This window comes from Pelodiscus sinensis, chromosome 2 (assembly GCF_052426305.1).
Source record: "Pelodiscus sinensis isolate ZL-2025 chromosome 2, ASM5242630v1, whole genome shotgun sequence".
Classification (NCBI taxonomy): domain Eukaryota; kingdom Metazoa; phylum Chordata; order Testudines; family Trionychidae; genus Pelodiscus; species Pelodiscus sinensis.
Genome location: NC_143053.1, coordinates 3,242,990 through 3,265,048, shown reverse-complemented (window position 1 = coordinate 3,265,048; position 22,059 = coordinate 3,242,990). Strand labels below are relative to the sequence as shown.

The 22,059-nt window shown below is 58.7% G+C and overlaps 1 protein-coding gene across 2 annotated transcripts in view; it reads left to right on the top strand.

Moving 5' to 3' along the window:
• LOC102447856 (uncharacterized) overlaps positions 1-22,059 on the top strand; it is an 84,936-nt gene that overhangs the window by 59,883 nt on the left and 2,994 nt on the right. Inside the window, exons 19-20 of one of the 2 annotated variants that reach the window (XM_089776125.1) lie at positions 2,017-2,177; positions 8,384-8,470. In XM_089776125.1, coding sequence (XP_089632251.1) covers positions 2,017-2,177; positions 8,384-8,421 — 199 coding nt within the window. In that variant the 3' untranslated portion in view covers positions 8,422-8,470. Of the gene's footprint in view, positions 1-2,016; positions 2,178-8,383; positions 8,594-22,059 lie in introns of those variants that run through there. The other variant, XM_089776124.1, reaches the window with a different exon arrangement.

Below are 22,059 nucleotides of genomic sequence, written 5' to 3'. Positions count from 1 at the left end.
ACACCTCTCAGCTCCGGCACAGGGGTTGGGTCTCATTGCCAGCTGGGCCGCACTGGCCTCTTCCACTTTGAGCTGCTGGAAGCTGCGAGTGCTTTGCTGATGGTGATCTGAGCTCTGGCCAGGAAGGGAATTGCATGGCACTGAGCACAGCGCCCCCTGCTGGGCCGTGCAGGGTGGAGCCGTCACTCTCCAGCCCCTGCGTGTTCTGTCTCTGCCCTCACCGCCGTTCTCCTGAATCCTCGCACCCGAGCCCCCGGGAACTGATGTTCCTGGCTCCAGAGACTCCTGAGGCCTGGAGGGACCTTCCCCACCCCCTGGTGTGAGCTGCCGTGTGACACGGGCCAGGGAACCTCACGCAGTGATTCTGTGCTGAGCCCGCAATCTCTGTGAGCTCCAGCGTGTCTGTTCGACAGGTGTCCGGCCTTGACCGAAGGGCTCCAGGGGAGGAGAATCCACCATGTCCCCCAGCAATTAGTGTTAGGGGAACAGCCCTTGCTGATAGCAATGTGAGCCCGGGTAGTTCCTGTCTCAATGGGGCTGTGATGGGGACCGCTGGGCTGGCAGCATCACTTACAGTGTCCATTCCTGCCACCCAGATTCACAGACAGGGCAGGGCAGGAAGCCACCCCCAGGGGCCATCCCTTCCATCCCCCCCATGCCGAGACAGGACCAAGTCACTCTAGACCAGAGAGCAAAGCACGGTAGCTGCTCTCCAGAGCCGCATGGCGTTACTGTGTGATCTGGAGCACCTGCCGCTGTCTGGCGAGGGATTTCTGCTGGGGGCAGCTCCCCCTTAGGGGCTTGGCACTCGTAGCTCCCCCCTTTGGATCCTCTTCCCTCCCGGACCCCTCTCCTAGTTGCCTTTCCTGGGGTGCTCCCTGAGCAGCTGCCCTGAAACTAGGGCTGTTAAATTTAGAGTAACGGGCCAATCCAATAGTCGATGCAATTTGCATTCACTATTCCATTAGCTGATTAGGGCACCTTCGCCTTTGAAGTGTAGCAATGGCCCCAGGGCGACAGCGCTGCAGGAGCACCGCACAGTGCCTGGGGTCAGCTGGAGACTGAGTCCCTGGGTGCCATGCGGTGCTGCTGCTCTGAAACACTGCGGGGAGCCCAGCATTTCAAAGCTCAGTGCTGCCTGGAGCCCAGGGTCAGTCCCCTGCTGACCCCGGGCTCCACGTGGCGCTGCCACTTTGAAATGCCGCGTGCAGCCCGGAGCCAGCGGGGGACCCAGGCTGCACACGGTGCTGCTGCTTTGAAGCATCCCTCCTCTCCCCCCTTGCTGCCCCTTTCTGATAGGGGCAGCCAGGGGATGCAGGAAGCGATGAATTGACTAGGGTGTCGACTTGTCGATAAGCATTTGCTATCAGTTGACTATTCGACTAGTCGTTCACATCCCTACCTGAAACCTGCAGTGCTAGGAGCTTCCTCTGTGATCTGTGCCCCCGACTGAGCCCCACAGCCCTGCCCTGGTGCCAGGAGCCATCTTGCTAATTGGCAGCCTCCAGCCATGCAGGAAATTAACAGCGCACAGTGGAGCTGGGTTGGCTCCTTCTCCTTCATCATGGGGAGGCTGGGTGCCCGGCCTCCTGAGGGGCCTGCTGCCCTGTGACCCACCTGTGACCTGTGTGAAGACTGTTGTCCTGCCCCCGTCAGCCTTCTGTTCTCCAGACCAACCCTGCCCACGTCTTTCGGCCTGTGCCCTGAGGCCAGGTTTCATTTTGGCTGTTGCTCATTAGTCTCCCGTTTTCCTACATTTGAAGTGTGGGGTGTGACTGATTGGTCTAGAATTTGCTATATCCTCTTTGTTGCCCTTTTCAGTGCTAGGTCCCTTTGCCCTTCTCAAACCCTCTGGACCACACCTGTCCTCCGTAGGTTCTCAGAGAAATAGGTAATAGTTCTGGGAGAGCTTCAGCTCCCTCTGTAGGTCTGCACAGTGAATTAATCGCATCAGGCCGTGTTCACTTGCATGCGTCCATCTTCTTTTGTCTTCTTGGCTTCTGCTCTTTTCCTTAGCTGCGGGGTCATCACTGCCACTGAGCCCGGAGCCACCAGCACCATCTGCTGCAACCGGCTGGAGGGGCGCTACGTCTCCATCATCATCCCGGGCAGGGCGGAGCATCTCACCCTGTGTGAGGTCGAGGTTCTATCTCAGGAATGTGCCCCACCTCTAGTGGGTAAGGAGCCGGCACAATGGGAATAGAAACTTGTTCACTTCTACATTGCACCCCAGTCCCTTGTGCGCCAACCTCTGGCAGCCTCTTCCCTTCCTGCTGCTCACCTGGGCGTGGGCTGCAGCTGGCAGGGGCAAGCGTGGGTGGCTCCATATGAACCCTGTGCCCCATCACTGCCATGGGGGGCAGCTCCAGATGGGTATGAGACATGGTGGACTGAGAGACTCTCTGGGCTGAGAACCCAGCACTGACCGGCTGTCCCTCCTGTCCCCAGCTGCCACTGTGGAGCTGACTGTCATGCAGCAGCAGTGTGGGGAACGGAGGGATTCTTCGAGCACTCGAATGTGTCCATCAACCGAAGTGCACACGCGTCCGGCGCACAGCTATTGATCTTTCCCTAGTGAGCCATGTCACACTCAAAGCCCGCTGAGGGTCGCACAAACGAAAACTGACAGCTTGCAGGGCCACCAAAGACAATGTACTTCGGTCAGAAAGTCGTCATTATTTATTATTAGAGGTTATGTCTTAGGTCTATTTTATCATAATTTTCAGGTCTTGTTTGAATATAATACAGTCATTCGATGTGTAAAATTGTTATTTGCATCCATGAAGCCTTTGATTTGAAGGTGCTTCAGCCCCTCCGCTCTAATCCAGTGCCCTTCCCCTCCCCCCCAGCCAGGCACCCCTATACCCCCACTCTAATCCAGTCCCCCTCTGCTCCCCCAGAGACAGGCACTCCCAGCCCCCCCGATCCAGGCACCCCTATACCCCACTCTAACCCAGTCTCCCTCTGCTCCCCCAGAGCCAGGCACTCCCAGCCCCCCCGATCCAGGCACCCCTATACCCCCATTCTAACCCAGTCCCCCTCTGCTCCCCCAGAGCCAGGCACTCCCAGCCCCCCCGATCCAGGCATCCCTATACCCCCATTCTAACCCAGTCCCCCTCTGCTCCCCCAGAGCCAGGCACTCCCAGCCCCCCCAATCCAGGCACCCCTATACCCCCATTCTAACCCAGTCCCCCTCTGCTCCCCCAGAGCCAGGCACTCCCAGCCCCCCCGATTCAGGCACCCTTATATCCCCATTCTAACCCAGTCCCCCTCTGCTCCCCCAGAGCCAGGCACCCCTATACCCCCATTCTAACCCAGTCCCCCTCTGCTCCCCCAGAGCCAGGCACTCCCCCCCCGATTCAGGCACCCCTATACCCCCATTCTAACCCAGTCCCCCTCTGCTCCCCCAGAGCCAGGCACTCCCAGCCCCCCCGATTCAGGCACCCCTAGACCCCCATTCTAACCCAGTCCCCCTCTGCTCCCCCAGAGCCAGGCACTCCCAGCCCCCCCGATCCAGGCACCCCTATACCCCCATTCTAACCCAGTCCCCCTCTGCTCCCCCAGAGCCAGGCACTCCCCCCCCGATTCAGGCACCCCTATACCCCCATTCTAACCCAGTCCCCCTCTGCTCCCCCAGAGCCAGGCACTCCCAGCCGTCCGTCGTCCCCCCCTCCCCCCCCCCACCTCCGCTCTAACCTAATGCCTGGGTCCTGGAGCCATCTTCGCCACATGCTTCTCCCTTCAGGCTCTGGGCCACATGCACAGAGCAGTCGGCCGTGAGCAATCCGGGCACCAGTTCAGAACCAGAAGGAGCTGCATTTCTTTAATCAAAGGGCCACGTGTGGCTTGCGAGCTGCAGGCTGGCCACCCCTGCTATAAACAATGTAACCGGGCGGGCCACACTTAGATCATTTCTAAAGATGTAGTCGCGGGCTGCTAAAGAATTCGATTGGGCCGCATGGTTGACATGACTGCCCTAGTGGTATCCGATGGATTGGCTCTTGTGCCCTCCGGCGCCACGTGCTCATAGCACGGGTACAAGGGGCCCGACTGATGAGCCCCCCATTAACTAGTTCCCTTTAATTAGTTACCGTGGTTGTCATATTGTAAGTAGTGGTTGGACTGCTCTCCAGGCGTGTAGATCAAACCCATGTCACCCAACGCTGGGGCACGCCTTGGTCACTAGGGTTTAAGCAGTGCCCTCTCTGTGCAAAGCCTGTGCCAACCAGTGACCTGCACTTAATTTGTCTTACGTGCATGGGTGAGGGACACTGGGAAGATCACAGCCAGATCTGCCCAATTTCAAGCTGTAAACCAAAAAGGATCTGGCAGCAGGATGGAAAGTCCTCCTCCCGAAGGCGGCAATGAAGCCTGCCTTGGAGCCAACAGCTGACTCAGCATCAAGCCCATCAGCATTGGTGCAGCCCACACGGCCTCCCGCAAGAACTCGCGGCACAGCTCTGCTTGATGGTGCCCAAGAAGAGGAGCAGAAGACCTCAGAAGACCATTGCCTCAAAGACAATCAGGGAGAGGGTGAGACCCATATCTAGGCGCTCTCCCACGATGGTGCCACAGCAGCATCCAGCACTGGCACCACAAACACCTTGAGGTGAAACGGTCCCCTCCGCTTGGCACCAGGTGGGGGTGACTTTGTGGTACCATCAGCTCTGCCCTGGGCCAGCAGCTCGAGGCACTCCCAGTCTATGTCTACACTGCTTCCCTCTTCCGCAAGAGCCTATGCAAATGAATAATGAATTAGCATATTGCCACATTCATTTGCATAATTAATTAGGAGTCATTTTTGCGCAAAAAAACCCTCTTCCACAAGAGCCATTCTTCCAGAAAAAATGAGGAAGAACGGCTCTTGCGCAAGAGGGGTTTTTGCGCACGAAAGGCGCTGTGTTGACTGTGCCTTTTTGTGCAAAAGGTTCTTGAGCAAAAATGGCTGCTCATTAATTATGTAAATGAAGCATGGCAATATGCTAATCCACACTTCATTTGCATAGGCTCTTGCGGAAGAGGGAAGCAGTGTAGACGTAGGCCTAGTCAGTGCAGTTGAAGCCTAGGGCAGCACCAGGACACAACAAGAACACACTGGGATTGATGCTGGAGCCAGCCCATGTACCATCTCCGGCCTTGAACCCATGACAGTCCCAGTACAGAGGCAGGTTTGGGAACAGGTACTGGGCATAAGGTCCAAGCTGGCCACGAGGAGATTCTCCTGGATGCTGGGACAGCACATCCCCTCTCCTCCTCCTCCCCAGAGGATGACCTGAGGGCCCACCAAGACTGACATGGGTGGCCTCTGGTTTGAGCCTTCAGGTGGAGGTTGTCAGGGAGTTCTCGAACGGTTTCCGGGACATTTTGAAGGCTGCAGCCCCTGCAGAGGTCGCTCTTCCCTGGCACATCTCCATTGTGGGGCCAGTAAAAACCCTTTGGCAAAACCTAGCATCCATCCCTGCCACAGCCAAGAGAACGGAAAGAAAGTACTTTGTGCCAGCCAAGGGACGAGAGTTTCTATTTCCTCCTCTCCTGCCTGGGTCTCTCGTTGTAGTGGGTGCTAATGAAAAGGGCTGTTGGGCAATACAGGATTGACTCCAAAGCAAAGGAGCAGAAAAAGCTGGACATGCTGGGGGAGACGACCTATGCTAGGGGAGGACTCCAGCTGTGCATAGCGAACCAGCCGGCCTTTGTAGCTCAGTGTCAGAGTTCCCACAAGAAGTCCAGCAGGCACTGCAAGACCCGAGGCCCTGCCATTTCTCCGAACAAACCGACACAAGGCTCCACGGTGTTAAGGACACTAAAGCGACTCTGAAGTCCCTGATTTGCACTGCCATTCCCAGCCCAGGAGATCGTATGGGCCATGGCAGTTTGGCTGCTTTTATCCTCAACAGAGAGGTGACCAGGGGAGACAAAGCCATAAAGACTTGGGGTGCAGGCCACACCCATCTTCCTCCTCTTTGGCAGGGTCCTCTCCCCTGGCTCCATGTCATTCGGGTGGCTTGGAGCACTCATTTCGTTTGGAGGATAGGGACATAATTCAAAATGACCTTAGCAAGTTAGAGAAATGGTCAGAGGTAAACAGGATGAGGTTTAATAAAGAGAAATGCAAAGTGCTCCACTTAGGAAGGAACAATCAGTTCCATACATACAAGATGGGAAGCGACTGTCTAGGAAGGAGCATGGCGGAAAGGGATCTAGGGGTCATAGTGGACCACAAGTTGAATATGAGTCAACAGTGTGATGCTGTTGCAAAAAAAGCAAATATGATTCTAGGTTGTATCAACAGGTGTGTTGTAAGCAAAACTCGTGAAGTCATTCTGCCGCTCTATTCTGCACTAGTTAGGCCTCAGCTGGAGTACTGTGTCCAGTTCTGGGCGCCACATTTCAAGAAAGATGTGGAGAAATTGGAAAGGGTACAGAGAAGAGCGACAAGAATGATTAAAGGTTTAGAGAACATGACCTATGAAGCCAGGCTTCATGAACTGGGCTTGTTTAGTTTGGAAAAAAGAAGATTAAGGGGGGACATGATAGCGGTTTTCAAATATCTAAAAGGGTGTCACAAGGAGGAAGGCGAAAATTTGTTCCTCTTGGTTTCTGAGGACAGGACAAGGAGTAATGGGCTTAAAGTGCAGCAGGGGAGGTTTAGATTGGACATTAGGAAAAAATTCCTAACTGTCAGGGTGGTCAAATATTGGAATAAATTGCCAAGGGAGGTGGTGGAATCTCCCTCTCTGGAGATATTTAAGAACAGGTTAGATAGACATCTGTCAGGGATGGTGTAGACGGAGCTTGGTCCTGCCTTGAGGGCGGGGGGCTGGACTCGATGACCTCTCAAGGTCCCTTCCAGTCCTATGATTCTATGATTCTATGATTCATTCCTACTGGGGTGCAGAACCAGCTTGCGGGCCGTCTCATCCGATCCTCCACTCACCACGGATGGGCCTCACACGCGAGTGTCATGCAGAGTGTTCCAACGGAAAGCCAGCAGCTCTTCACCCTTAGGGGCCACAGTCCGGGCTCGCTAACAGATGCATTTCTGCTAACTGGCTGTGTCACCTCCATGGTGCCTTTCTACCCATATTGCTGGTTCACAAGGTGCAACCAAAGATCAAGCAGGACCATGGTTGGGTCATCCTGGTAGTTCCAGCGTGGCTCAGACAACAGCACTGGTTCATCTCCCAAGCAGGGCCTTTCTGGAGGTCGTTACTTCTACCAGGAAGGTTTCAAAATTCTGGCCCCTTATAGCAAAACCACCCTATAGAGAGTCCCTTAAGGACAAGGGTTAGCTTCCGCCACACTCTGAATTCCTGCCAAAATTCGTGTCCCAGTTTCACTCCAGCCAGCCGGTCTTTCTGCCAGTGTTTTACCCTACCCGTGTGCAGCTAGGGAGGAGCAGCATCTGTATTCCTTGAACGGCAGACTGGATCTGACATTTTCTATTGAAAGGACAAGACCGTTCCATAGGTCACCACAGCTCTTTGTACCAAGAGAGGGCAGAATGAAAAGGCTTCCCATGTCTGTTCAGAGGATCATGTCCTGCATCGCGTCTTGCATACGAGTGTGTTACAACCTTCTCCAACACTGACTGTCCACTCCGCAAGGGCCCAAGCCTCCTCGGCAGCCACCTGAGCTCAAATGTCAATCCAGGACAAGCGTAGTGCAGCCATCTGGTTATCTGTGCCCACCTCCTCCATGCACTGTGCTATCCTGCAGCAGGCCAGAGATGATGCCTGCTCTACACACAGCTTGTCCTCGAACTCAGAGCCCACCATGTGACTGCTTGTGAGTCACCCAAGTGGGAATGGAGATGTGCAAGCAGTTGAAGAATCAACAACCGTTACCCACCTCTCATTAGTGTGGCTCTTCGAGATGTGTTGCACACGTCCATTCCAAAACCCACCCGCTGGCTCCACTCTGAGTAGTCAAGCACTATAAGCGTGTGGCACCAGGGAGCATCCAAGCTGAGCCAAGGGGTACCCCCAGGGGAAAATCCCCAGTACCTGGATCGGAGCACTTGCGCACCTACGGTGCAGTGGACATGTGTAACGCATCTTGAAGAACAAGCATTGTGAGAGGTAGGTAATCGTTTTTTCTACCGACCCCCTGATTTCCATGTGAGCTGCAGTGTCTCTGTTAGGTGGATGTCCAGCCTTGATCTAAAGCCTGCAAAGGAAAGAGAATCCACCGTGGCCCTCAGTGATCTGCTCCAGCAGTTAATGACCCGATAAAATGCACGTCTTATTCCTCGTCTGCATCGGGTGGTGACGGGAATAGGGACACGCCGTCTGGGTCCGTTATCACTTTGTGCTTTGCCCTGCTGCCAACTCGCCTGGTAACTCCCTAATCTCAGCCTCTCCCTCTTGTCTTCTGCTCTTTGCAGCTGCGGGACTATCACTGACACCGTTCTGGGGTCCTTAGCTGAACGGCCGTTACGTCAGCATCACCAGCCCTGTGGCACCAGCTGGAGGTGAGCGCTCAGAAGCGGGAGTGACAGTCCATGCGGAGGGGAAGCACCTCTCCTTGCGCTGGGGGCAGGGGCAGGGGGGCGTGGAATGAGCACGTGTCCCCTAATAAACTTCTCTGGTCCCTGCCTGCATCTCTCCAGTCCATTGTCTCTGTCCCCCAGATTTTCCCCCTCCCCCGTTCCTGCCCCCATGGGTAACACGGTTCTGATCCCACGGAGCCAGAGAGGCTGCGGCTCCAAACCCCAGATGGCTTTGAATTCATCCAGCTCTTCTGCTTCCAGCCCTTCCCACGCCCACTGCCCCGGCCCCAGCCTGCTCCCCTGCCTGAGTACAAGCCATCCCTGCATCCCCTGCCCCTCCTCCCAACCTGGGCTGACCCTCCCATTCTCTATTCCCCCCTCAATGCAAGGATCCTTAACAGCCCTCCCCCAAATCCCAGCTTGCTGGTGGCCCTGCAGTGGCTGCCAGCCCTGGGCCCTCAGCAGGATGGGGCTGGCTTTGGGCAGTCCGCCCATGAACTCTGCGGCTGCTCAGCCCTTTCTGGCATGCCTGGCCCTGAGGCTGGAAGAGCACAGCTGACTGCTGAGATGGGGCCAGATTCCAGGCTGGTGTGCCCCCCTCACAGTGGCACGGGGATTGCAGATGCTCGTGAATTTCACCGCTGTCCTGCGCACAGTGAACACGGGCCGGGCAGCGTGACCTGAGCCTGGGCCACGAGGTGGCTCTTCATGTGTGGAGGAGAATGGCCACGTTCCAGCAGTAACAGGCTGATGTGTGTCTGCTGTCACCACCCTGGTATCCTGCCCCTGCTCTGCCGATGACCCTCGACCCTGCCCTGCCACCGCCCGCTCTCCCAGAGAACCTTACAGGAGACATTGGCTCTGTCTAGGCTCCTAGGCTTGAAGGCCAGAAAAGACTGGCACAATCATGTAGTCAGACCTCCTGCATATCACAGGCTACAGAACCGCACCCACCCGCTCTTACAATGGGCCTCTAACCTCTGGCTGCGTGACTGGTGGCTTCTTATCATGTTACAGAGAATCCACCATTCACCAAAAATCTGAAGTGACCTGTGCCCCACGCTGCAGGAGAAAGTGGAAAAACCCAACCAACCCACGGTCTCTGTCAGTCTGACTCCGCAGAAAGTTTTCCCCTGAGCCCAGATATGGAGATCAGTTAGAGCCTGAGACCCACCAGCCAGAATCCTCTGTAGTAACACAGAGCCCTCCCTGGCTACTGTCCCATCAATGGCCAGATCTTCTGTGAAAGTGTTTCTGAATCTGTGTCCCGTGGCACACCAGTGTTCCTTGGTCTTAAACACTTTAAAAAACACTGTTCTGTGAGATTCTGGACCTCCTCCCTCTGGGCCTGGGCAATGCCACCCAACTCTGGGTATGTCTACACTATAGAGTTTTGTTGGAAACACGGCTGTATTTCCGACAAACCCTGAGTAACGTCCACACTGCAATCGAAAGTAAATTGAAAGAACAGAGGGGTTTTTCCGGCATCGGTAATGCTCCTTCTCCGAGGAAGAAGCTTTTTTGCGAAAGAGCTCTTTCAGAAAAAGGCGTGTGTGGACGGGGGAGAGGGAGTTCTTTCGGAAGAAGAGGAAAGAGGAAAAAGCACAGGTGCCCTGGTGGCCATTCCGTCTCCAGCAATCACAGCTTGAATGCGAGAGAGTGTCCATTCGGTGTGGATGCTATCTGTCAAAAAAGCAGCTTGCTTTTTCGATGCGCTTTGGCAGTGTGGACGCACTCTTTCGGAAGAAGGTTTTTCAGAAGATCTCTTCCAGAAAAGCTTCTTCCGAAAGATGCCTGCAGTCTAGACATAGCCTCTTATGAGCCAACTCCCACTTTTTGTGCCAGGGTCATTAATAAAGATGTTAAATCACACTGCTCAATCTCCAAACTCCATATGTAGCCCCCCTCCAGCCTGACCGTTCATCGATCAGCATGGCCCTCGGTCGTCTCTCTTCAATTCACAAATCTTCCCCATCTTCTCCAATGCAACTAATAATTTCCCATGAATTGTATCAAATTCCTTGTGGCAATCCAGAAAGATCAGGGCCACTGCTTTTCCTTTGTCTAAGAAATCCGTTATCTTCTCAACCAGGCAGCTCAGCTTGGCCTGGCATGATCGACCTATGGTGACGCCGCGCCGTGTTTGAGTCCAACTGCCATTTACCTGTCTCCTTAACTACTTTCCCTTCAAAATGTAGTCCAAGACCTGGCATACAACTGAGGGCAGACTAACGGGGATGCGGTTTCCTGGATCATTTTTCTTCCCTCCCTTCAAACAGGTCCTATATTTGCAATTCTCTGATCTAGGATGTGACAGAGTCATCAGAAATCCTTGGTAGTGGGCTGCAGGCCACGTGCCAGGTCCTGCCGTGTTCTCGGACGGGGATGGTGCAGGCCCGAGTTAGCGTCCCAGGACGCTGTTTGACTTTGACGTTCACCTCGGCTCTGGTGATTTCTGCTCCCACATCACTGTCCCGTCGCCCCCCGGCCCCTATCCAGAGGCTGTTGGGCCATGCTGGGCCTCGATGACCTTTCATCTCCACCCCGTAGCTGCCAGGCTGCTGCTGCAGATCTTGATTGTGTAATGAGATTAAGTCCATTTATTCACTGGCAAAGACCCCCCCCAGCTCCCCCCCTTCACCCCTCCCCCACCCTTGAGGCGTATTGCTGGAGGAGCTGGGAGTGGAAGTCGGCGATGGTTTGTGAGACAGTCCTTAGTGTCTCCACAGGGAGCAGCAGCGTCACCCTGGGGAGGGGAAGGGAGACCACTGGGAGAAGGGCTAAGACCTTGCTCCTGCCTGGCCCAGGGTTTCAGCCCCGAGCGGCCTCCCAACAGAAGGGCCGAGAGCCCCAGGGCCGGGCCCACAGACCCTCGGCTGCACGGAGCCCTGGGATTGTGCTCCAGGGGCATTGCTGCCCTGGCCCTGCATGCACATGGGCCAGCTGGTTCCATGGCCCCAGGGCAAGGACACAGCCCCGCCCTGCAGCACCTGCGGCCCAGGCTCTGCCTTCTGGCCTGTAGGCACCAGGCTAGAGGTGAGGCCAACTTCCGCTCATCCATCCCCAAACCCACCCTGTCACCCAACCCCCAAACCGCCATTGACCCCGTCACCCAACCCCCAAACCGCCCTTGACCCCGTCACCCAACCCCCAAACCATCACTCACCCCGTCACCCAACCCCCAAACCGCCATTGACCCCATCACCCAGCCCCCAAACCGCCATTGACCCCGTCACCCAACCCCCAAACCGCCACTCACCCCGTCACCCAACCCCCAAACCGCCACTGACCCCATCACCCAGCCCCCAAACCGCCATTGACCCCGTCACCCAACCCCCAAACCACCACTCACCCCGTCACCCAGCCCCCAAACCGCCCTTGACCCCGTCACCCAACCCCCAAACCATCACTCACCCCGTCACCCAACCCCCAAACCGCCACTGACCCCATCACCCAGCCCCCAAACCGCCATTGACCCCGTCACCCAACCCCCAAACCACCACTCACCCCGTCACCCAACCCCCAAACCATCACTCACCCCGTCACCCAACCCCCAAACCGCCACTGACCCCATCACCCAGCCCCCAAACCGCCATTGACCCCGTCACCCAACTCCCAAACCACCACTCACCCCGTCACCCAGCCCCCAAACCGCCACTCACCCCGTCACCCAGCCCCCAAACCGCCCTTGACCCCGTCACCCAACCCCCAAACCGCCACTCACCCCGTCACCCAACCCCCAAACCGCCACTCACCCCGTCACCCAGCCCCCAAACCGCCCTTGACCCCGTCACCCAACCCCCAAACCATCACTCACCCCGTCACCCAACCCCCAAACCGCCACTGAACCCATCACCCAGCCCCCAAACCACCACTCACCCCATCACCCAGTCCCCAAACCATCACTGACCCCGTCACCCAACCCCCAAACCGCCATTGACCCCGTCACCCAACCCCCAAACCACCACTCACCCCGTCACCCAGCCCCCAAACCGCCACTCACCCCGTCACCCAGCCCCCAAACCGCCCTTGACCCCGTCACCCAACCCCCAAACCACCACTCACCCCGTCACCCAGCCCCCAAACCGCCACTCACCCCGTCACCCAACCCCGAGACCACCACTTACCATGTCACCCAACCCCAAACCACCATTGACCCTGTCACCCAACCCCCAGACCACCACTTACCATGTCACCCAACCCCCAAACTGCCACTGACCCCGTCACCCAACCCCCAATCCGCCACTGACCCTGACCCCGCCGTGTCACTCACACTGACCCAATCACACAACAGCCTGTCCCTGCCCCAGCCCATGTTCCATCTCCCAGCTCCTCACCCATCACTCACCCTGGCCCCAACACTCCACCCCATCTGCTCCCCCATCGCCGCCCTGGACCCCATCACCAGTCACCCAGCCCACCGCCCCTCACTGAGTCACCCCTCCCGTCCCGTCACCTGCCCTGCCCCTGTCACTGACGTGGGACTCCTCGTGCCGTGGTACCTGACGTGGTGGGGGCCCTCGCGCTGCCCAAAGATGCTCCCTGGGGCCAGCTCAATCCCCGTGGCCTCCCGCAGCTTCTGGCAGAAGAAGAAATCAGGCTCCAGTCCGAGGGCCTGGGGGGGAAAGGGAGGCAGGCAGGTCATTCCCCCCCCCCTCCCCGGCTGGGCCTAGGGCTGCTCCCTCCCCTGCCCGGCTCTCACCTGGGCCTCCAGCACAGCTCTGGCTGGGAGCTGGATCCTGGGGAAGGCGTACATGGCGCCCTGCACGGGGTTACAGCGGATCCCGGCCGCCTGGCTGAAGATCTCCTGGGCCAGGTCACTCAGGAGCGTCTGTTTCTCCTGGGAGCCCCCGAGGGAGAGACCCACAGAGAGAGCAGGGGAGGTAGATGCTATCCTCTGGGCACAGAACCCAGGAGTCCTGCTCGCGCTAACCACTAGACCCCTCTCCCACTTAGAGACAGGGGTAGAACCCAGGAGTCCTGCTCGCTCTAACCACTAGACCCCTCTCCCGCTTAGAGACAGGGGTAGAACCCAGGAGTCCTGCTCGCTCTAACCACTAGACCCCTCTCCCACTTAGAGACAGGGGTAGAACCCAGGAGTCCTGCTCGCTCTAACCACTAGACCCCTCTCCCGCTTAGAGACAGGGGTAGAACCCAGGAGTCCTGCTCGCTCTAACCACTAGACCCCTCTCCCGCTTAGAGACAGGGGTAGAACCCAGGAGTCCTGCTCGCTCTAACCACTAGACCCCTCTCCCGCTTAGAGACAGGGGTAGAACCCAGGAGTCCTGCTCGCTCTAACCACTAGACCCCTCTCCCGCTTAGAGACAGGGGTAGAACCCAGGAGTCCTGCTCGCTCTAACCACTAGACCCCTCTCCCGCTTAGAGACAGGGGTAGAACCCAGGAGTCCTGCTCGCTCTAACCACTAGACCCCTCTCCCGCTTAGAGACAGGGGTAGAACCCAGGAGTCCTGCTCGCTCTAACCACTAGACCCCTCTCCCACTTAGAGACAGGGGTAGAACCCAGGAGTCCTGCTCGCTCTAACCACTAGACCCCTCTCCCGCTTAGAGACAGGGGTAGAACCCAGGAGTCCTGCTCGCTCTAACCACTAGACCCCTCTCCCGCTTAGAGACAGGGGTAGAACCCAGGAGTCCTGCTCGCTCTAACCACTAGACCCCTCTCCCACTTAGAGACAGGGGTAGAACCCAGGAGTCCTGCTCGCTCTAACCACTAGACCCCTCTCCCACTTAGAGACAGGGGTAGAACCCAGGAGTCCTGCTCGCTCTAACCACTAGACCCCTCTCCCACTTAGAGACAGGGGTAGAACCCAGGAGTCCTGCTCGCTCTAACCACTAGACCCCTCTCCCGTTTAGAGACAGGAATGGAACCCAGGAGTCCTGCTCGCTCTAACCACTAGACCCCTCTCCCGCTTAGAGACAGGGGTAGAACCCAGGAGTCCTGCTCGCTCTAACCACTAGACCCCTCTCCCACTTAGAGACAGGAATGGAACCCAGGAGTCCTGCTCGCTCTAACCACTAGACCCCTCTCCCACTTAGAGACAGGAATGGAACCCAGGAGTCCTGTTCGCTCTAACCACTAGACCCCTCTCCCGCTTAGAGACAGGGGTAGTGTGACGGCGCGTTGGGGGTTCCCCGTCTCCTGCACCCCAAAATGCACCAGCTGGTGGAATAGAGGAAGTTTATTGCCTCTCCAGGATACAGCACAGATGTAATCTGGTCACAGAGCTGGGCTAAGATGCCTTAGGCCCCCTTGAGATGGGGGGAGACTGGGCCCCTAAACTCCAGCCCCTTTCCCTAGGCTGTCTCCTCCATGCTCCCAGACAGCCAGCCACTAACTAACCCTCTTCCAGCCCTGCCCCCCAGCCAGGGCAGCATCCACCTTCCTTTGTTCCTCTCCATGGGGGGTGTCTGGCCATACTGGTTTGCATAGTGACTCATCCTGTTTTGCTGGGTCGTGGTACCCACGGCAGCCAGTGGGGGTTACCCCAGAGCCAGCAGCATAGAAACCAGCCAGGTACCCCCACTACGTCACAGTTCTCCCCCCTCCGAGAGCGAACTGAGCAGGGTCACTCCGCTCGTGACCTAGGGAAGTTCGGGTCCTCTGCGTGGGAACCCGCCCCGGGGTCATGGGTGCTCCCCTTGACTCGGGCCAGCCGTGGCGAGGCCCCACATGAGCTGGCTTCCCTCTGTCCACTCGCCGCCCCGCTCCAGGGCGACTGGCACAGGCCTGTCCTCGGGGGTCACACCCACCCTTCCGCTGGCCTTGATCTCTGGCCAGGGTCTCTCGGGCCGGGGCCATGAGCCCAGCGAGCCTTCTCTGGACAGCCAGGGCAGCTTCCACCCCCGATGCTCCATCCAGGGAGGTCTTCCCCTCCCATAACTCTCTCAGCAAGCCCAGAGGGTCCTCTATCTGGGGTAGAGACCCCCAAGCCGCTTTCCTACTGTCTTGGGCCTGCCCGCCCCTCTGGCAGGAGTCACAGGACCGGCAGTACTGCTGTACGGCTGTAAAGATTCCCAGCCAATAGAAGTGCTGGAGCAGCCTCAGCCGGGTGCTCCGGATCCCCCGGTGGCCCCCAACGGGGACGTCATGGGCCAAATACAGCAGCTTGAGGCGATACTTTCGGGGGATGACCAGCTGCCGCTGGACCCCCCATGCCCTCACCTTCCTGGGGGGAAGCCATTCACGGAACAGGAGTCCACGCTCCCGCAGGAATCTCTCCTGGCCACCTCTCCCCCGGGGCTGAACTGCACGGAGGCCAGCCTGGTCCCTCAGCCTCTGCAAGAAGGGGTCTGCCTGCACCTCAGCCTGGAATTCAGCTGCTGAGGCAGGGATCGGGACCTGTCCCCCACCTCTGCCTAGGTCCGGAGTCCCAGCCTGGCTGGACCCCGTGTCCACTGGGATGGGACCCTGAGGACTCTGCCGGGAGTCCTTCCCTGGACCCACATTGTCAGCCCCCCGCTGGCTCTGGCTCCGGGTAGTGACTAGAGCCCGCTGGGATTCATGGGGCCACTCCTCTAGGTCATTCCCCATCAGCACCTCGGTGGGCAAGTGCGGGTGCACCCCCACTTCCTTGAGGCCCTCCTTGGCCCCCCATTTCAGATGCACCCGGGCTACAGGCACCTTAAACGGGGACCCATCTATGCCCTTCAGGGTCAGCTGCGTGTGGGGTAGTATCCGCTCTGGGGCCACTATATCGGATCGGGCCAGCGTCACCTCCGCCCCCGTGTCCCAGAAACCCGTCACCTTCCTACCATCCACCTCCAGGGGTATGAGGCACTCGCTCCGCAGGGGCCGTCCTGCCCCCACCCGGTACACGGAGAAATCCGCCTCCTGAGAATCAGACCTCCCAGGGGAGGTGCACTGAGCATCCTTCCCCTCTCTCTGAGCTGAGGTTTGCCTGCCAGCCCCTGCCTCTGGGGCAGCCTGCCCTTCCTCCCGCCCCAGCCAGTTAACCCTGGAAAGTCCTGGGACCTGGTGCACTGAGCCCTCTTGTGGCCTTTTTGCCCACAGCGATGGCAAGTTAGGCTTTGGGCTGTCTCTGTCCAGGCCCTGGCTGGTTCTCTGGGGCACAGACGACCTGTTCCTTGGTCTCGCCCCGTAGTTGACTCCATCGCTCAGCCGAGATCCGGTCTCTGCGCGGTTCCCTTTCTCTCCGGGACTCCCGTTCACACCCGGACCGGCTCTCCGTGAACTCATCTGCCAGCCTCCCAGCCTCCTGGGGGTTCTCTGGTCTCCGGTCCTTGAGCCACAGCCTCAGTTTGAGTGGGCACGCTTCATAGAACTGCTCCATCAGGACCAGCTTGAGCAGCTCCCCTGCGGTCTGGGCTCCGACTCCAGACACCCACTTGCGGCAGTATTGCGGCAGGCGGGAGGCCAGATCCACATAGGTCTCCCGTGGCCCTTTCTGTACCCCCCGGAGCTTCTTCCTGTACATCTCGGGGGTCAGCCCGAACTTGTGCAGCAGGGCCTCCTTGACTCGGTTGTAATCCCCTGGCTGTAGGTCCTCCAGCTGACTGAGCACTCCGGCTGCCTCCTGGCTCAGTGCGGGGATGAGCTCCTGCAGCCAGTCAGCTGGGGTGACCTGTTGCAGTCCACAGGCCCTCTCAAAGGAGCTGAGGAACCCGTCTATGTCGCCCACGTCCTTCAATTGGGCCACCACGAGCCTCTCCAAGCGTCTGGCAGTCCTGGGACCCTGGGGCCCATCCGCACTTGGCGCAGCCGGTGCCCCGCCGGTTCTCCGCTCTGCCATGGCCAGCTCATGCTGTCGCTGCCTCTCTCAGTCCTGGTGGTCCCTCTCTCGGTCCTCTGCTTCCAATTCCTTTATCTGCAGCTGGATCTCCAGCCGCCGTAGCTCCGCTGGGCTGGCCCCTGCTCTAGATGGGCTACGGCTTGCAGGCCTCCCGGGAGATGCTGCCTCATCTCTCCGGTGGGTTCCAGCGCTCCTCCCCCTCTCTGAGCCTGACACCCTCTCAGGGGGGGTCTGGCTGCTTCCCCTGGGGACAAGATCCTGGCCCTGTGGCTGGTCATTCTCTTCCAGCTGGGCAATCAGCTGGGCCTTGGTTGCTTTCTGCACAGGCAAGCCCCTCTCTCTGCACAGCCCCACCAGCTCTGCCTTCAAGAGTCGGGCGTAGGCCATCTGCCCGCTGGGCCCCTCGGTGCAGACTCACCAGTCTAGTGCTGCAGCGCCCCACGATTCCCAGGAACCGCTTCGCTCTGTCTCCAGCACGCCTGGCTCCAGGGCTCTTGCTTCTACTGCGCCTTGTCACTCTCCGCTGGAAGCTCCATCCACGGGGTGCAGTGCATCCCACTTCTGACACCAGTGTGACGGCGCGATGGGGTTCCCCCATCTCCTGCACCCCAAAATGGCACAAACAGACTGCACCAGCCGGTGGAATAGAGGAAGTTTATTGCCTCTCCAGGATACAGCACAGCACAGATGGAATCTGGTCACAGAGCTGGGCTAGGATGCCTCAGGCCCCCTTGAGATGGGGGGAGACTGGGCCCCTAAACTCCAGCCCCTTTCCCTAGGCTGTCTCCTCCATGCTCTCAGACAGCCAGCCACTAACTAACCCTCTTCCAGCTCTGCCCCCCAGCCAGGGCAGCATTCCACCTTCCTTTGTTCCTCTCCATGGGGGGTGTCTGGCCACTGGTTTGCATAGCGGCTCATCCTGTTTTGCTGGGTCGTGGTACCCACGGCAGCCAGTGGGGGTTACCCCAGAGCCAGCAGCATAGAAACCAGCCAGGTACCCCCACTACGTCACAGGTAGAACCCAGGAGTCCTGCTCGCTCTAACCACTAGACCCCTCTCCCGCTTAGAGACAGGGGTAGAACCCACGAGTCCTGCTCGCTGTAACCACTAGACCCCTCTCCCGCTTAGAGACAGGGGTAGAACCCAGGAGTCCTGCTCGCTCTAACCACTAGACCCCTCTCCCGCTCAGAGACAGGGGTAGAACCCAGGAATCCTGCTCACTCTAACCACTAGACCCCTCTCCCGCTCAGAGACAGGGGTAGAACCCAGGAATCCTGCTCACTCTAACCACTAGACCCCCTCTCCCGCTCAGAGACAGGGGTAGAACCCAGGAGTCCTGCTCGCTCTAACCACTAGACCCCTCTCCCGCTCAGAGACAGGGGTAGAACCCAGGAGTCCTGCTCGCTCTAACCACTAGACCCCTCTCCCGCTCAGAGACAGGGGTAGAACCCAGGAGTCCTGCTCGCTCTAACCACTAGACTCCTCTCCCGCTTAGAGACAGGGGTAGAACCCAGGAGTCCTGCTCGCTCTAACCACTAGACTCCTCTCCCGCTTAGAGACAGGGGTAGAACCCAGGAGTCCTGCTCGCTCTAACCACTAGACCCCTCTCCTGCTTAGAGACAGGGGTAGAACCCAGGAGTCCTGCTCGCTCTAACCACTAGACCCCTCTCCTGCTTAGAGACAGGGGTAGAACCCAGGAGTCCTACTCGCTCTAACCACTAGACCCCTCTCCTGCTTAGAGACAGGGGTAGAACCCAGGAGTCCTGCTCGCTCTAACCACTAGACCCCTCTCCTGCTTAGAGACAGGGGTAGAACCCAGGAGTCCTGCTCGCTCTAACCACTAGACCCCTCTCCCGCTCAGAGACAGGGGTAGAACCCAGGAGTCCTGCTCGCTCTAACCACTAGACCCCTCTCCCGCTCAGAGACAGGGGTAGAACCCAGGAGTCCTGCTCGCTCTAACCACTAGACCCCTCTCCTGCTTAGAGACAGGGGTAGAACCCAGGAGTCCTGCTCGCTCTAACCACTAGACCCCTCTCCCGCTCAGAGACAGGGGTAGAACCCAGGAGTCCTGCTCGCTCTAACCACTAGACCCCTCTCCCACTTAGAGACAGGGGTAGAACCCAGGAGTCCTGCTCGCTCTAACCACTAGACCCCTCTCCCGCTCAGAGACAGGGGTAGAACCCAGGAGTCCTGCTCGCTCTAACCACTAGACCCCTCTCCCGCTCAGAGACAGGGGTAGAACCCAGGAGTCCTGCTCGCTCTAACCACTAGACCCCTCTCCCGCTTAGAGACAGGAATGGAACCCAGGAGTCCTGCTCACTCTAACCACTAGACCCCTCTCCCGCTCAGAGACAGGGGTAGAACCCAGGAGTCCTGCTCGCTCTAACCACTAGACCCCTCTCCTGCTTAGAGACAGGGGTAGAACCCAAGGCGTTGTTTACACTGGCGGGTTCCTGTGCCAGAAATATGCAAATGAGGCTAAGCGTGGAATATCGCTGAGCCTCATTTACATACCTAATGAGCCGCCATTTTTTGCAGAAGAGGCTCTTGCGCCACAAGGAGCTGTCTACACTGCCCCTCTTGCGCAAGAAAACCCCCCTTGTGCAATGCTGCTACGCTGGTTATTTTCAGGAATCATAGAATCATAGAACTGGAAGACACCTCAGAAGGTCGAGTCCAGCCCCCTGCCCAAAGCAGGACCAATCCAACTAAATCAACCCGGCCAGGGCTTTGTCAAGCCGAGACTTAAACACCTCTAGGGATGGAGACTCCACTACTTCCCTAGGGAACCCAGCCCAGTGCTTCACCGCGCGCCTAGGGAAATAGTTTTTCCTAATATCCCACCTAAACCTCCCCCATTGCAACTTGAGCCCATTGCTCCTCGTTCTGCCACCTGTCACTACTGAGAACAGCCTCTCTCCAGCCTCTCTGGAACCTCCCTTCAGGAAGTTGAAGGCCGCTATTAAATCCCCCCTCACTCTTCTCTTCTGCAGACTAAACAGACCCAACTCCCTCAGCCTCTCCTTATAGGTCGTGTGCTCCAGCCCCCTAATCATTTTGGTTGCCCTCCACTGGACCCTCTCCAGTGCGTCCACATCCTTTTTGACATGCTCGCTCTAACCTCTAGACCCCTCTCCCACTTAGACTGGGGTAGAACCCAGGAGCTCTGCCTGCTCTATCCACTGGGGATTAGGGTGCAGCTGCGGGTACAGGGGTCAGATACTGCTGGGGGGCACACAGGTCAGGGTTCTATGGGGGGGCACATGGGTCAGGGTGCCACGGGGGGCACATGGGGTCAGGGTGCCAGGGGTGGGGCACACAGGGGTCAGGGTGCTGCTGGGGAGGCACACAGCGGTCAGGGTGCCAGGGGTGGGGCACACAAGGGCCAGGGTGCCATGGGGTGGGGCACACGGGGTCAGGTTTCCGCTGGGGGGGCACACGGGGTCAGGGTGCCACGGAGGGGCACACAGGGGTCAGGGTGCCAGGGGTGGGGCACATGGGGTCAGGGTTCCGCTGGGGGGGGTACAAGGGGTCAGGGTGCCACGGGGGGGCACACAGGGGCCAGGGTGCTGCTGGGGGGGTACACATGGGTGCCATGGGGGGGCCACATGGGGTCAGGATGCCAGGGGTGGGGCACACGGGGTCAGGGTGCCAGGGGTGGGGCACACGGGGTCAGGGTGCCAGGGGTGGGGCACACGGGGTCAGGGTTCCGCTGGGGGGGTACACGGGGTCAGGGTGCCAGGGGTGGGGCACACGGGGTCAGGGTGCCAGGGGTGGGGCACATGGGGTCAGGGTGCCAGGGGTGGGGCACACGGGGTCAGGGTGCCATGGGGGGGCCACATGGGGTCAGGATGCCAGGGGTGGGGCACACGGGGTCAGGGTTCCGCTGGGGGGGTACACGGGGTCAGGGTGCCAGGGGTGGGGCACATGGGGTCAGGATGCCAGGGGTGGGGCACACGGGGTCAGGATGCCACGGGGGGGCACACAGGGGTCAGGGTGCTGCTGGGGATGCAGTATGCGGAAGTTGCTTGACATCAAATTCTTCAGTTGCCCCCCCACGTGCTCCCCACTGCATCCAGTGGCTATGGGCTGCTCTCCCGTCTCCCCACTGCCACGCGCCGCAGTGGGCCTGGTGCAGCCTGAGATCCAGGAGCCGCCTGGCAAAGGGAGAGGTCGCCCGGTCGGCCAAGGCTGGGACTGAGTCAAGTGTGGGGCCGTCCTGCAGCCTGGCCTGGCTGCTCCCGCCCCCATCAGTCCAGCCAACCCACCTGCTGAGAACCCAGCTCCCAGATGGGGTCCTGCCCCCACTTCTCCCTGCTCCCCAGGTCCCCTGACCCCCGATTCTCCTATCCCCATGTTCCACTGCCCCCCTTCTCCCTGCTCCCCAGTTCTCCTGACCCAACACCACCCGCTGTCCAGTTTCTCTTGTCCAGTGTTTCCCCTGTTCCTCAGTTTCCCTGTCCCCTGGTTTCCCTGCCATCCATTTCTCACTGGACTCTGGTTCCCCCTGCTCCTCAGATCCCCTGTCCTCCAGCTCTCCTGATTCCCCTGTTCCCCCTGCTCCATGGCACTCCCTACAGCCTGCTTCCCTCGTCCTGCAGTTCCCCTGTCCCCCAATTCCCCCCTGCCCCGCGATTCCCCCTGCTCCCTGGTTTCCCCTGCCACCTGGTTCCCCTTGTCCCCTGATTCTCCCTGTCCCCAGTTCTCCCTGTTCCCCTAATTCCCCCCTTCCCCTAATTCCCCCGCTGCCCAATGCGTCTCGTCTCCTGATTCTCTGTCCCTGGATTCCCGCAGTTCCCTGGT